The sequence below is a fragment of the Rhopalosiphum padi genome, chromosome 2 (assembly GCF_020882245.1).
Source record: "Rhopalosiphum padi isolate XX-2018 chromosome 2, ASM2088224v1, whole genome shotgun sequence".
Classification (NCBI taxonomy): domain Eukaryota; kingdom Metazoa; phylum Arthropoda; class Insecta; order Hemiptera; family Aphididae; genus Rhopalosiphum; species Rhopalosiphum padi.
Genome location: NC_083598.1, coordinates 55,996,429 through 56,014,511, shown reverse-complemented (window position 1 = coordinate 56,014,511; position 18,083 = coordinate 55,996,429). Strand labels below are relative to the sequence as shown.

The window sequence follows — 18,083 nt, the reverse complement described above, 5'->3', positions numbered from 1 at the left end:
CTCTGTTGGCGTACGACGACACGACGACGTTTTTTCGAGGAGACCAGCGGAACGCGCGTCTAAAAATCGTCTCTCGGCGTTTCCGGTATAAACTAGTAAAATAATAATATGCGAGACGTACCCGCTCGGACCTGAGCAGGTGGTGTGTTGCTAGAGCTACACCTGACCGAGCCTTCGCGGGGTTACGACCGTCGTCGCGTTTTCCGAAGACGATAGTTTATAATATTGGCCACCGATATAGCAACCGTCAATAATACGCGTTATTATTATATAATATTATTATATTATCGCCGTCGTTGTTTGTTGTGATCATCACGTCGTTGTCTTTTGGCTAATGATACCGCCGATCGCCTCCGGTCGATTGTGCACCGTAATCGATTTCTGCAGTTCCGACCTGAACGCCGTAACGGGTTTTCCACGTCGTGTTTACGCTCAGTAAAACGCCCCAGCTGAACACTGCACACGCGTTCCGATCGTAATTCGATACGCGTTATTCTTTCGCGCCAACGCCGTTTACAACAACCACCGCGCCGTGTGCCGCCAACACGCGGCCTCGAGTACGCATAATAATATTATTATTATTATTATTCATCGCTATAAAACGTTCCGAACGCGAACAAAATACGATCGATCTAATCCCGCCGAGTCCGTCGTTTATGGTTTGCTATTACAGTATAATATTATGTATATCGTATACTGTTTTAGTAACTGTTCTCGATGCGTCTATATACAGAGTATCCGTGCACGGGTATAATAAATATTGTACCCATGTCCCAAACTTTTAATTGGCTATCTGATTATATACCGACAATAATCTGCATCGGATAGACGAAGCCGATCCTCCCGTCGTCGGCCGAGACGGAAATGGCGTTTGAGTTTTCTTGACGTCGAAACAATAAAAGTTGAAACTGCAACAAGTCGATTTATAGATGCAGTGTGTTTTATCGTCCGTGGTCTGTCGACAACCCGTTTTATTTCAAATATTTTTTTCCGTGATATTTTTATAAAAAATAATGGCTATTATTGTGATACTTTAAACAGTAAATATTCGCCATTGAGAAAAGCATTTACTGTTTTTCAAATTAAACATCGTGGATTTCTGACATTTTATGTTATCCTTAGTTTTTAAACTTTTATTTTTATCAGCAGTTTATATTTATATTTCACAATTTGAAGCAGAATACTGTTCTTAACATTTTTGTGAATATCGAACGAATAGTTTTTTTTTTATTTATGAGTGTTCAAAGCAAAAATAAAACGAGTGAAGTAACAAGGGATGTCCTGTGATATTTGTGGTTCACCACGCTCATCTTGTTTTAATAAAAAACTATTCGTTTCGTATTTTGTTTTTATATCCATAAACATTTCTTAGAAAATATTCCTTTTTAGATTATTAAATTAAAAATAAAATTTGCATTTGAAAAACAAAAGTATTATTGTACCAATAAAAAATATTTATATTATATTCTATTTATACAAAATATTATATTATATAGTCTCAAACGAGTCATGACTAAAACTTTTGACTTTGATACGACCATTCATACGCTTTCATTGTTTTTGATTTTGTGACGACTGTCTTTCATTTTAACGAAAAGTGACAATTAATATTCTTCGTTTTAATTGTTTTCATTTGCCACTCTATACCAAATATTAGTATTATTTCTTCGTTTTATATTTTCTTTACGTTTCAATGCTGCACGAGAAGTATTTAATATTCAACAGCATTATAGTTTAAAAAAAGTTTTTTTTATCAAAAACTCTTAATTGCGATTAATCCTGGCAAATAAGTCGGTTAGTTAACCGGAAACAAATTGTATGAAATAAAATTTATATCAAGTGCGAAGAAACTTTTCACTACTATTTATACCACCGGACTGTGACTAATATTGTATTTGCTGCAATTAAGAGAAATTGAATAAACGTACCTATACGTACGTTAATTAGACGTGGCCATTCGGACATACATCAATATGTGATAATTGGATTTCAGCGTGCGCATTCAAAGCGAGTGCATGTAAATAAATTATAAAAAAACAAAGCGACATCGTAATTATATCACGCATTGTTACTGCTGTTCAGCAAAATAAACATTAAATAGTCACTACAGTAATATTTAGATAAAACCGAGGTGTGGTGGTTCAATAAAATATTGTAATAGGGTGTAGGTTGACGCTGTCGGACACATACAATAATTGTATTTATTATTATATATATTGTATACTACATTGACAATAATATTATTATTGTCGATATATTATATTTTGTATTTAACCGACCGGGGTAGAAATAAATTATTTCACTGGTGTGGATATAAAGTAAAATATTTTTGTGAAAACCTTGCCAAAATTAAATTCAAAAAATATATTTTAAATTACATTTTTTTATCTAACCTATAGTGGTATATTTTATACATAATCGAATCTGAAAGTATATTGTTGATTTGATTTTATATCGACAAAATGTCATTACTTTTATCACTACAGATCTGAATGCGCTTCGTTATATTTTCAAATGTTTATTTATTTTTCTTATATTAATAATTTAATATATATGTATATTATATATTCAATTTAAACATTAACTGTTTTGGAAGTTTGAATTTAACTAAAAATAATAATTTGAGTTTCTGTTGGTATATTTTATTTCTATGATATAATATGTATATAGGTATATTTTAAATTTGTCATTTTTAAAATTTTAATTTTGGTCTAGTTTTTTCGAATGTATTTTACTGTGGGCATGATATTTGTACAGAAATAAATTTTCATTATTCCGAATATACAAGCTTATTGATGCCCTCCGCCGATTTTCCTATATACCACCACCCATGCAATAATAAAACCGATATTAAGATATGTAAAATGTCTGGTGTCTACTAAAATTGTTGACACACGATGTTAGGGGAAAATAAATTAGGTGCCATTATATATTATATTTAATATTATCCTTCGAAGTGCAATCCTGCGAAAAGTGCGACGAACGCATACAAATGAAACATACCACTGATGCGCATCCTATCATAATAATTATATAACATTGTGTTCTGTTCGCGATATGTGGTTTAGGTACCAACATTAAACGTCACGATTGTACTCCGATTTATACGGCATGCTGATGACTGATGTAATAATATTATATGAAGGTATATTTCTCTGCAGTTATATGCGAAACATAATTGATCATTATTTTTAATTTTTTTTTTTTATAAAATATTATGGTATATGCACACTAGGTGGTTTATATCTGAAAATAATAATGTGAAATTTTTTTTTATTTCATTTATAGTTGTTAAAAATAACATTTTTCCAAGAAAATTATATTTTTTATTATTTTTTTTAAAAATGTTTTATTTTTAAATTATAACGTGAATAATTAATTAATTATTCCAAAACACAATATTTTAACAGTATTTTAATTTTTTTTAAATCGAATTTCGGATGATTACCTATTTTATAAGTTGCAAGTATTTAACGTTGTATGAACAGAATATAGAAATAACCCGGAAATATTGGTAGACTTTAAATATTTATAAGCTATTACTTATAAGTATAAGTATTTTGTATTTATATATTGCAATATTTCAGTTAATATTCTGCTTCGGAGTATGAAATTAAAAACATATGTAGTAATTCGAAAGAGTAAAAAAAAAATTAAAAATGATGAAAATTAACTCCTAATAATTTTTTTCCAATAATAGAATAATAGAAAAAAAATATATTTTCACAAACGTCTCAATAGCTAATGAAATAATAATTAATAATAAGTGCCTTACGTTAAATTTATCATTCCGTATACATATAACAGTTTGATATATATTATATAAGTTACGAATAACTGCCATAATATTATGTCGAAAGCTGTGCAAGAAACTCAATAAATAAAAAACTGCACAACATCTAGGAACAGTATTATAATAATAATAATAATAATCGTGTCATCATAAAACAACGATCCAGCAGCATAACATTATACATATTATGTTGTAATGTGATTACTGTGTAATCCACTGGTTTGCGATTAATAATTACTTTACACGGTGCTCGTCATTTTTCAAGGACGTACTCGAAGAAATGCAAATTTCCCTGTGTATTATGAATTTGTATTAATACATGTGTGTGTGCGTACAACTATGCAATGTATATTATTTTTATTATATTTTAACTCTAACAGCAATACAAAATCCAAAATATTAAAGAAATCGTAATATTTTAAAAAAAATATGTAAAATGATAACATAAAATATAACGTGGATTATTTTATAATAATAATAATTGTTTATACATCGTTGATACTCAATGATCAAGATCAATTACCAATGTTTTTAGTCGGTAGGTACTAGTTTTTTAATGGATTAATTTAGTTAAGTATAATTTAACATTTTTATATAATGTAGTAATATTACTATTTTATTGACGAATAAATGAATATATTTTTTGTTTTATTTACTTTTTTCTAAATATACTTCATATTAAATACATATATTAATAAACCATGTATCTTAACGTGAGTTAACAACCAATGAAACTAGAGTCAAAACATGTTATATTCCGAGCGAAACTATAAATGTGCTTACCTATTTGTGTTTAAATGTATTTTTTTCGTACACACTTTCGATTAAAATTGATCCAAAAGTGTCATATATCATAATATCCTATCTAACGTTTCTAAATTGAGTATTTTCGGTACTTCAAAGTAACTATTTTTTTTCTTGTTTGTCACTTTAAGTGCAAGGAAAAATAACCGAGTCGTCAAAAGAAAATACCGAAGAAATCTTAAAAACTTTATTTTTTTTTAATATATTTTGAATATAATTACTTAAAGATTGTAATGTGGTTTGGCACTTTTGAGTGATATTATAGTGAACTTAATTCATCATACACTATTTTTTTTAATTGGTTTATGTTTATACTATACCTACACCAATTTATAGCTTTATATATTATATGCTAGATCCATAATGTATTATTCATTTAAACCGGATATAATGGAGGGTAGGCATCAATGTGATTTGTGATAACTGATAATTTAAATAATATAAAAATGTATAACAATATGATTGTATGAATCAGTTATGCCATTAGATAAAGTATTTGTAACGCATGAAATTGGTCGTATGGTATACATATTACATTGACACGCATAATACGATAGTTGATAGTATTTTGAATTTTGAATAATAATAGTTTTTATTATGAAAGGTTTGGAATAATTTTTATAATGTTATACACAATATCAACGTTGGACGAATAATTTAATAAGTAAGGTTTGCAATCGATGGTATACCAGATCGTTGTATAGGCGGGATCGATTTAATTCTCTGTGTGTCACTGTTTTTGAGACTACATTGGACATTGTGTTATTGATAGCGTAGCCTTGCTTACGAAATATCCAAATTAAACTGTTTTCTGTATAATATTCTATAAAATGGAGGCGGTGGGCCAAAGGATTTCGCGCGTGGTGTTTGCTAAATTTAACCGTTGCGTTGGGTCGCCAACTCGACGACGATGACGATGACGATGCTGCAGTTTAGATTATATATTTATGTTTTTATTTTTTTGTTTTGGAAGTGCCCGTGTACGTTTTTGTGATTTCGTTGCTAATAATAATATTTAGCGATGAGGCTAAGTATATTATTTTAAACGCAGCGAACGCATTATATTTATGGTATACTCGTAGAAAGTACACGCTATGTATATTATTATATACATTACGACATCTTTCAATTTTTTTTAATCCACTGGTGCCATAAATTACATTTTATATTCGTTTCTCACTGTTTTTAAAGGTATATGACATGGATTTTTTTTTATTAAACGCGCTTACTGACGAAAAATAATTGGTTTTGGAAAATATGATTTAAAAGCCAACGCACCGGCTTTGTCCACGTTACGTTCTATAGGTATCCCAGTATCCCTATTTTGATACAATATATGTATTAAACGTTTATTTATAATTGTATTTCCTCTTAATATCGCCAAAGTCCGCAGAATTGACTCGGAAATAGAAAATAAAAACATTTTCACTAAGACAGGCTTTACAATATAATCGGTTATAAATTTCGACGAATTGACTGCGTTAAAAAAAAAAAATCATCATTTCATGAATGAAAATGTATAACAATGTAATAATAAGTTACCAAAATATAATACTAGTGTATATACGTCTATAATGCTATATACTATTATAACTGTTAATATACAACGTGTGCATATAATGCAATGTTGAAACGTCCATTAGTCTTAATAGGATTTCGAAAATAAAAGCTAGTTTCAAAATAAATTGTATTTTTCTCCGACAAGGCGTATATAATAACAAAGGTTCATGATATGTGTGGGGATCGTTGTCGTAGAATAACTAAGATTTCGTCTCGGACGGGAAATATTATGTACAATACATCCGGTAAGACGTGTTCGGTTTCGATTTCTCCCCGCGAAGAAAACCCGCGCACGACCCCGACGGACGCCACCAACGCTTCATTATATTATTGCCTCTTTTTTCGCGTACGGCCACTATTAAAACGATATCGGATTACCTACGTGACAATAATAATAATATTATGTGTACGAAGTGAGCTCGTGTCCAGTCATCCGGTCGTTTAATATTGTCTCGGATCGTCTATTTTTATAACACACCCACCGTGATCCATCCACCTGGCACCCAGCACAGTACAATGCCGCCTCTGTGTTTTTATCGACGACCAGTCCCACACCGGAAGTCTACCACCACTGTTTACCGGAAGGAAATTCACCTCACGCGTAGATTTTTAATTGCTCAAATAGTGGTACAATATAATATTACCTGTAGACATATATATATAGATAAATATTACTGGGCATACAATATTCTTATATATATTGGCTGGTTACTGTCGGTTACACAGCTCATTGCTCGATTTGGCGTTCGTAATTGAAATCTGTTGGTCGTTTAAAAATCATTTTTCCATAACACCTCCTCATTAAACTACGTGAATAACGTACAAAATTGTTTTTTTTTTCCATAAAATCATTCCCATGGCATTTCTTTAGAGTCGTGTCGTTATTACGCGTCAAAGAATAATAATATTAGGTATGTAGTCTGATATTAAAATTTACACTGTGGTTACTGTTTACTAATTGTATATAGTATTCATTTCACATATTTTGCTTGCGTCCGAGAATGTGAATAGCTGATTAAATTACGACTTACACTAGTGCTGTGCATGCAGCCTGCACACAATAATGTCTATATCACGTATTATATAATACGTAGTATTACCTACCTATAGGGTCTTCGCGCGACATTATTCGCATTTACGAAACTTACATTAATTCGCGCCTTTAATTCTCTCAGTTCAGTTACCGGCACGCTTATAATATATACCTACTATAATTGTTTATTTGATACTTGTATTACGAATACGACTTATATTATAATTCATAAGCCTAAATCCCTCGTCATAACATTATAATATACCTACTTAATTTATCTCGCGTATAAACGATGTAATCGGAAGTACCTACTCATTATAATATACATCATGTATGCAATATGAATATTTATTGTGTATGAAGTCATTCGTCAATGTATAAAACATACGGTTAGTGTTTAAATATTAATATATTTGCGAGTACCTACGCTACGTTTTACTAAATTATAGTGCACGTTTTTTTAGCGTATACATGAACAATAATAATGTAATAATCTGATAACCACGTTAGGGAATTGAACATATTTTATTAATTTTTAATTTAAAAAGGTATAGGTCAGTTTTCTGTTTCAAGATTTTTTGAACGTTCTGATCTCAATATTATTTTACAATTTCAAGTTGTACAAGTTCTGCACTATTTTATGTGCAGAAGCTCTGTTTTGTCTTCTTTTTATATTTGAAATATTCAGAGTAGATTAGAAGCAAACAACCATATAATATAATACATGGTCGGTGAGTCTAAGCTTTTTTTTGTTTTAATGTTATTTTGACGTTACGAACATCTGTCGTAACTGCCAAAATGATAGACACCATGTCGAATTAAGTGCGCTGCAGCTGAAGAGACCACGCGGTCAATATCGTTACGCCATCGGGTATTATTATGTGCAACATTTACAGTCTATACACCGTTATACCAGGTCGAATTGGTTATAATAATAATAATAATATGTGTATTTTTCGGCATCGGTGGTTACATGTAAACAAACATAGGTAGTCAACAATGTGGTCAGTATACATTGTCTACAGAAATAAGAATTTTTCCCAATTTTGTATTATTATATTATATTATACATTTTTGCCTTCGAACGTCGGATAGTAAACTATATATAATAATAAACGAATATTATACATATATAGTATATATTTGTATGAAGAGAGATAGATAGATAATATTACGTTATAAATTTCCCACGAGTATACGCGGAAAAAAAAACAAATTATTTATATATTATAATATAATATAAGTATATAATATATATACATAATATACGCAAACAATATTATTATTATCTATAGTTTTGTTGGAAATATATTATTGTACAAACGCATAGATACCTTTCTCGTTTTGATTGATATACATCGTCGTAGGCCGCTTATAGGTATATAATGGTTGGGTGAACCGAAGCCGAAACAGTAATTTTTTATTCACATATATTACATATTTGTATTTTTTTTTTCAAGAGTCCGATTGCATCGCATCCATCGACCCCATATTTTAATATTTTATACTATCCAAATGCTGCAGCATAGTCTCATGGGGTATATAATATATAAGGTCGGCCGATCTTGTATTTTTCTCACATAATAATAATATTATAATATAATAACGTATATCAAAAGTCCGTACACTTCTAACAGATCCAATATATTATAGTATGCCAGGATATTTTTCTTAGCTGTTATTGAAAATAATATTTTTCGTCGATAGTGAATTCGGTTAAAAAATCTTTAGAAAAGCCTGTGTTCATCAACACAGTCATAATTCAGTACACCTACACACCGTCTATATGCTGTCAGCGAGTTATTATATATCGTAAATGACAACTGTTTGACTCTGGTGATGTGCTATATTTTTCGTTAGAATTATACGTAGTTATTGCCGCAATGTTCTCTAAGTTTCAGTGGCGGTCAAATAATTTTGTCATGGTGGGGGGAGGGGGATGTGGCGTAAAAATAAAACAAAATTTAATACAGTACAATATACATAAATGTAATTGTTATAAATATTAAAGAAAAAAAGTCATGGGGAGATCTACCCCCTCACCCCTCCCACGTTTGTACGTCACTGCTAAATTTATTATTATCTTATACACTGTTTCACTTGTCATATATATATTATAATATATTGTATATATATATAGGCGTAATTAGGGGGGTGCTCGGGTGATGGGTGGGCTTTAGCTCCTCCAGAATTTTTGGGTTAATGTATGTGCTTACAAACATGTTAATATTAACTTTATTTTTGTATGCAATAAAAAAAAATATTATGTTTCATATATAAGCGAATTATCATTCTAGTGTGTTGTAAACACCATAAGAAACAATAAAAATATAAAAAATTTTTATAAAATATTTTTAGGAATCTAGCCCCCTCCCCCCTAACTTAAAGGACTAGTTATACGTCTATGATTGTATACAACGCATATGTCTTAATAGTGTTATCGTTTATTCATAGAGTGAGAATACACCTCATTAACGTGTATTCCATTATAATGTATGTAATATACTTTTTTCGATTTGTGTACTTGTGTGCGAATTGATCATTCATCGTGATATAATCCGTGTTATATTAACCGAGGGAATTTCAAAATTATATATCGGTCCGGTTATTTATCGGCTAACGACGTAATAGGAAATAGACAAACTTTGCTGTTTACATGCCATATATTATATTGAAACAGGCACTATATATATATATATATATATATATACAAAGTAATAATATAATGTGTAATTTATTGTCATAATCTTATGGTCGACCAAGCAGAAGACAAGACAATAAAGAATGTTATAATAGAAAAAAGAATATACGTACATCGTATGTATTATATTACTATATAATAATATATGTATAGTGTATACTTTTAACGGATATTTCCTGTGTAAAGAATACAATATCATAATAGTATATTATAGATAATAATTTGATTAACGTAATACAATTATAAAATTTCAGTTAACTTTCTTGTGTTTTTTTATTTTTTATTTTTAAATTTTAAACATGTTCTTAAGTTATCCCGTTAATTCTTTGTAGGCCAGGTCAGAAAATTAAAATACTAAAATCCGCTTTAAAAAAATAAAATAATAATAATGAAACACCTATACAGTAGATATAATAAACTAACGTGTTTTACAAACATTAAGTTTGTTTTATACTTACACAAGTATTTTCAAACGCACAAAAAATGCATTTGCCTAAAAATAAAAATTGTTTCATCGACGCGATTTGATATATTTTTATACCATTTATACTAGGATATAATTCAACAAGTATTCAGCCGACAGCAGAGGCGTAGCCAAGATTTTTTTATAGAGGGAGGGGGGCTAAATACTTTTAACTTGAGTTATTGAAAATTAAAAACAACAAAAATACTGAAAACATATTAACGTTGATTTGCCGTAACGTATTTACTATTTTAAATAATTACAATTTGTAAGACAATTTCCATATTAAAATTTAAATATTTCAAAACAATATAAAAAATACTGCAAATGCTATAGACCCTTTAGCCCCCCCCCCCCCCCCCCCTTGGCTATGCCGCTGGTCGAAAGCAAACTGTAAAGTCTTATATTTCGCGTGAAGACAAAATCGAATTCGGGTGACTTATATTGATATATTATATAAGTCGATATATCATCGTAGATAATATAATAAAGTTTACAAGTCATATGTTTTTTCACTCTATAAGAGACGAAACTGATGTAGTTGTCATTTCGTTTGTTCACAGACCAGGCGGCGTTGAAGATGAACGTTGTCCGAGTGGTCAGGGTGGACGTGCCACCGGTGGTGCGGTCGTACGACGCCAAACCCGACCCGGCGACGGGCGGCACTCCTCCGCCACTGCTGTTGGGCTGCGTTTACGCGTTGGAGGGTGGCGAGAACGACGACGAGAACGGTGACGTGATCGTGGCCACAAGCTCGCCGCGGCCGGCCAACGGGACCGCATCCGCGGCCAACAGCGCCCGCGACCGGCGGTCGTCGTCACCGGCACCGGACCTGGCCATGGACGCGGCCATGGAGGAGTTTCAGCGGCAACGCGGCTTGGTGGTCAAGTGGTACTTCCGGCGCAACCCCATACCGGCGGCGCCCAATGACGCGATGGCCATCATCAACGACAACGAACAGGTGTACCAGTGGATAGCCGGCGGCGGGCCCGAGGCGGGCGGCGGGCTCGGTCCGCTCAGCGGTCGCACGGTCGACGTTACCGCAGAGACTCCGCGCACCGACCGGTCGTTCCTGCACCGGGTCATCCTGGTCGAGCGGCCCACCGCCGAGCTCACCGGCGAGTACAGGTGTCAAGTGGAGGACTGGAACTCCGAACGCCGATCCGCCTGGCACCCCATGGTCGTATACAGTGAGTACCTGTAAATTGTATAGATCTTTGAGTATTACCTATTGCGGCGTGCGTATTATAATTACAATTTATGTTCTCGTGATAAATACTGTGAGATTTGTGGAACTTGGAGTGTCGACAACCCCTTTTTATTTGGCATGTGCCAATTTAAACTTTAGTGCTTGGTAGACGTATATTGTATAGGTACATTCAAAGTAACCTACTCGAGTCGATGTTTCATGATTATTTGCAGCATAAAAATATATAAAATAACTTTATAATTTTTTCAAGACAACAAATTTCACCATTAAATTACGAAAACTGCAATTACGCAATGTAATTTTCATTTTTTCTGTATAATATCAGTTTGACTAAATTATTTAAGTATTCAGGTATACAAAGATATACGACAATAAAATAATAACATTTTTTCATCATCAGTGATGTCAAAAAAAAATATTGAACTTTTTTTTTAAATTTAACTATTGTTTGTTTACTAAATATGTGTTAAATTAATGTTATTTCAATTTTATTTTTAATAATTATAATAAACGTCATGAGCAAGATTCGTTTGAACCACAGTTAAAAGATAATACAAACTATTTGGATTATTATTTTTTTTTTATCTATTCCAAATAATATAACCTTTTTATCATTTTTTTCATTATGTATGAACTTGTGGTCTCAAAACATTTTGAACATTTTAATTGGACACGACGAGTTATGAATAATGAACAGTTATTATTGTAATAAAAAAAAAAACCCAAAATACTCCTATGTATGTACAAATAAAGGAACTTATTTATTTTTATTAAAATGGGTATGCAAAAAAAAACCAAATATTTTTTGTTTATTAAATGCAGTACGAATTATTACAAAGCTCAAAGCTATGTTAAGTTACCAACAATAACGTTACCCACGTTACTAACCACCTCCTTATTTTGTTGATGTTTGGTAGTGGAAATATGTTGACTTACTTGACAGCTCTGACCTTACCTATTTTCAAAACATTTTGAATATAGAACATTTCCATCACTGAAACATTTTTTTACAGAAATTCTTTTAAGAATTCAGCTATCTTATGTTATTTGAATTTTAAACATAAAGAATCTTACACATTTTATAAAAAAAATTACACTTACTTCGATAAAAAAAAAAAAAATTATTGTGAAGACAAAAACAGCAACGTGTGATGGTGATATACCTAAAAATAGTTAAATTATACAAAATTTATAAATACATCGACAATTATTCGAAAATAATAAATCTTGTATATACGTATGTTCTTATTTATTAAGTATGAAAAATAAATATTTTGAATTTTTACTAAAATTTGTACAATTAAATTAAGAAATCCATGCAAGATATTTATATCCAAAAGTTAACCAGATACCGCACATATAACCTAACTGGGAAAAAATATTTAATTATGTACAATAAAATTAATAAATAAAATTTTTTACAGCTTAACTAATAAATTATTGGTAAATTATATTTTGACACCGTATATTGCGAGGTTAAGTGCAACGTAGACACTGAATATTAGTGAAGTGACATACATTTGGTATATATCAAAATAGCTTTTAGTAAGGCCTTTAGCGTTTGAGAAATTGCCTGTACTGCTAAATAAATTATATAATAACATAAGGTATTCTTCCGTATTAAAGTTAAACTTATGATCTTACGAAAAAAAATGCGCATATTTGATATAAATTACGAACCAACAATAATGCACAATACAAAAAGGGTAAAAATACATTTTTCAAGAAAAGCGTTACGCAATTATTTGAGCAAACTTTTTCTTGGATTTTCAAAATTTAATCATATTAGATAAAATAGTATGTACCTCCATAAATCCAATTAATTCTAATTTCTAAATAATATTCGTATATGCTTATTAAAATTCATATTCCTAAAAGGAACTTGTGAAAATTAAATGTGAATTTGTATTTTAACGCACAGTTCAGCGTGTAATTCCAGATTAATAATACGCAGAAGCGTGTAGTCCATCCAGGGAGAGAAATCAAAACTTGTTTCGTCAGTCTCTACTGAACTATAAAGTATAAATATAGTGCGCGCATTATTGTAGAGATTTTCTGTCAGAATTTCGTAGCACTGCACAACAGACACGATGACATAAAAATAAGAAAAAAAAACGTAAAAATGGGTCTATTGAATTGGATAGCAGTGGAGATGGGCATGAAGAAAACGGCCATAACGACCATTATTTTATATAAGTCTGACTGTTGGAAAATATCATGGTTACCCGGTCGTCATAGGTTAAGACGGGTTTACTGTATACGGTGTCATGATAAGTTGAATACATTAACTTTTATTTAACGTGTTACCATGGACATATTATTATAAAACAACTAAATAGTCTATTATATTTCCATAGGAGCGTTGAAGTCGTGCGTCCATAAGCCAACAGAACAGTGTTTACAATAAACATCTCGATAAATGATATACCTATACATACAAATGTAAAATATATAATATAATACTATCAATAATGCGTATTTTCAGCTTAATTTTTTTTTTGAGTGGGGGGTGTCTTAACTCCCGGCAAGCATTTTCCCCTAAAATCCAATACTTGATTATTTTCAACGCTATTGATTGATAGCATGACTAATCTATGAAGCCTTTTTGAAGAAAACAGTACATATTCAATTTTCAAAGCAGTTTTAAAATATTTCATCAACATTATTTTGTGATACTTCAGTAATGAATATAACTAGAAAAAAAGAGTGGGGTTAACCCTCAAGACAATCCCCTCCAACCAAAATACGTCACTGTATACTATTGTAAACGTTTCTTGTTAGAATATAACTGCCGGCTTCAGTAATATCGAGCAGTCGGCTATCTAGTTGTTTTCCACTATGCTTACCCGTGTTACTTACATGGCTACATATTGAATATATGGAACACGATACGATACGACGTAGTGGAAACACTGCTGTACGTGAAACAATATTATGGTTACATTGAACGTGCTTATCGTAGTCAGACCGCACGAGTGTAAGACCTCACCGGATTTCAATGATAAAATATTTCATTGGCCACTTTCTGAACGTGTCGGTCCGTGAATTTCATTGCGAGCTTGTGTAAACTCGCTGCAGGTTTTTTGTATACAAAGTCTACGGTAAACTTGGACGAAACGACCACCGAACGACTACCGTTCATATCATAGAGTATATAGACGACGGGGAACCATGATATATATATATATATTATATACATTTTTGGCTTAGACACTTTACGACTGCAACAGTCGACATCGTCGTTGTTTTTTGACCGTGTACGTTTATCCAAAAAAAATTAGTTTTAATCGTAAATTTGTACTTTTATTTTATAGATTCAAAAAATCTGAGTATAACCATAGTACCTAAAACTATCATGGAATATCTTATTAATATTATTACCTATTGTTGTGCATTATTGTCTCTTCATTTGACTATGTATAATTATATTATAATAATTCGTAGATAATTTACATATTATAATATTGTGTATAATAATAGATTTACAGCATTATTAATATTATATTATTTTGGTTGACAACAGTAATAATTGGGTACGCTTTGAATTAACGGAGTGGAAAACAAAATCCATGGGTACTATAAGTATAACATATCCAAAATTCTAAAAGAGAAATATAACAAAAAAAGCATTTAAATAGTGCGTATAATATATTATTTCAATCCACGGTAACAGAAATAAAGAAGTGCTCTTATTGGATGAATTACGTATCATCCGATATATATAATATTATATATGAAACAATTGTGTGCGGTAGCAATTTACGACGTGCGCACTCTGAGCTTGATTTATGTAATTTGAGTCGATGGAAAAAAAAAGCAATTTAGGACTTTTCTTTTTTATAGGTATATGTTACGGATAATATTGGGTTTAGGATAATTTTGACATCACTGATATACAATTAAGTATGCCAAACAGTCATAAGTATAACGTCTTAACAGTTGACACACAACTATTTGATTATTTATTTGTATATTATAGACATTATATACAATAGATAAAATGGAAGAGCATAATTTCAAATTATTTAAAAAAAAAATATTTTACACGCAATAACAAATTAAAATCTATGGGTCAAAACGATAATGCAAAACGTATAATAGATGGAAACATGTTTTCTTAGTAATAATTTAAATCCATCAAGTACCTGATCGTGTGTTATACTTATAAGTAATATTTATACAACTTTGGGTATACCTGTAATTACATTCATTTTTGTTCAGTTTTCAGTAATTGTAATCGAGTAATGATGAATACAATATTTAAGCACACCGTATGCATCATGTATACATTGACGAATATAAAAAATCACTTACTCATTATTATTATTTAATATTCACGTGAATATAAACTCATCTATAGAAGTATAGACCTATATTTGCATAGTACCAAATCATTTGTTTCATCATTACTGCAGTTTTAATAAAACCGTAATTATCTATTACAATGAAATAAATAACAGAATGCGCACTACTATATTTCAAAATATTAATAACAAACCATAATTTAACGAGACTTCATCTCTATATTGTAGTAAAAAATCGATCAGCTTATCAATCGTGGCACTTCATTTACATAATGTTCTGTATTCTGTGTTAAACCCAATGACTGTACTCTGTCCGTATATATTATTATATTCCCAATACATTGTGATTGACATGGTAAAGGGGGGTATTATCGATAATAATATTATTATTATTATAATTATTTTTTATTTCTGTGTTTATGGTTAAACACAACCAATGAAAGAAAATAAGTCACATTTGTACAGATATGCATACATTACGGAAGAACCATGCCATATGGTGTTGAAACGAAAGAGGTCGTGGGTGATTCGGAAACATTTACTAGTATAGTCAGTTTTTTTTTATCCCGTTTGACACATGTATTTATTTTTAATTTCGAATACTTTATTGGCGAACAATGTAAACATGCAAACCGTATCGTTGATTTTCAATGGAGTTGCCGTTACTGTGGCATGGATATATCAAAAAAATAATAAAATGAAAAGTAAAACAATAATAAAACGTGATGTGCACCTAAAGAGCACCGAATCGACAAGGGTTATTATAATAATAGTTGTTGTAGACCATGTAATATTAGGATGTGCTGTTCTTAAAAAAAATAATGGTAATAAAAAACCAAAAACGGAATTTGATCTAAATGTTACGTTTATGCGTTCTATGAAATGAAATATAATATATCCATTATTATTGTTCTGTAAAATAAATATGTTTCTATGCACATATCAAATTGTCTGAAATATTGTTGTATAAAACTAATAGGGCATATTTAATTCAACCGATTTAGGTTAGTTTTTTGTTTATATTTTACTTTTTTACTATAGAATATTGTACGAATCATTATCAGTGGTTTTTAGCCGTTTAGTTTTGAGTATAATTTCCTGTTCCCTAATACACACATGTTGAGAGGGTCATATTCAGCGACCGGAAGCTCAAGCACTTCAAAACTATTAAAATATGCACACATTCTGTTTAACGAGCAACCGTAACGATATATTGGTTTAAATTATAAACATAATTTATTATTTTCAAATATATGAAACAACTTTTAATGATATTATTTATTTATTCGAGCGAAAAAAAATTATACTTTCAATTACTACAATGAACAATATAATGTTTTATTTTTATTTTATTTTTTGTTTAATTATGCCAACAGTATGCGTGTTTTAATATTTTTTATAATTCACTTTTATTTTTAAACGTTAACATAGTATTACATAATATTTAATAAAATTATCGTTGTGTGGTAAGTTTTAATTAAAAATAATTAAAAATCTTGTTTGTAGTATACCTATTACCTAACCTATATAACACAACTATATAAATAGTACAAAAAATAGTTTATTGTAAAGTGTTTTTTTTTTTTTTAAATAATCGAATTACATGTAGATTTTATTTTATGGTAAACGAAAATATTAAACGGTTTGCATAACTATAAAGGCGTGTTCTATAATATAATATGCATAATAAATAATAATACTAGGTATTTTGTTTGCGGATTATCTTGTTGATATGCGAGAGACGTAAAAAATAAATCTGAGCCATCAATAAATAGTAATAACACAATACCTATATATATTATAATTGTGGAGCATGCAAGCATTATTATTCATTATAATTTAATCCGTAATATTATGAACGTTTCGTGTTTATTTTTTGATAAGTATCTTAATAAAAAAACTAAACAATCAACACCGAACGCAAATTATTATTATTGAAACGGCAGTAGTCTCGTTTGCGCGTTAAAAATATGTCCTGAATAATGAGAATGCGCGGTATAAAAAAAAATTAAAAAAACCTAATATTATTATATATAACATAATGAATATAATATCCTCGCGATGTCCACCGCGACGGACTACTTCTTAAGAATTCAGATGGCCTAAATTAAAAAAAAAAAAAAAAAACAAATAATAAATATGTAATAATACAATTCGCTGCGATTGAAAATCACGACCGCACGCGCTTGTATACGCGTAGGCAGGTATTGTAATT

General features: G+C 30.5%; 1 protein-coding gene across 1 annotated transcript in view; it reads left to right on the top strand.

Moving 5' to 3' along the window:
- The window catches only part of LOC132919815 (uncharacterized), a 48,388-nt gene that overhangs the window by 13,018 nt on the left and 17,287 nt on the right, over positions 1-18,083 (top strand). Inside the window, exon 2 of the mRNA XM_060981688.1 lies at positions 10,918-11,544. Coding sequence (XP_060837671.1) covers positions 10,918-11,544 — 627 coding nt within the window. The remainder of the gene's footprint in view (positions 1-10,917; positions 11,545-18,083) is intronic.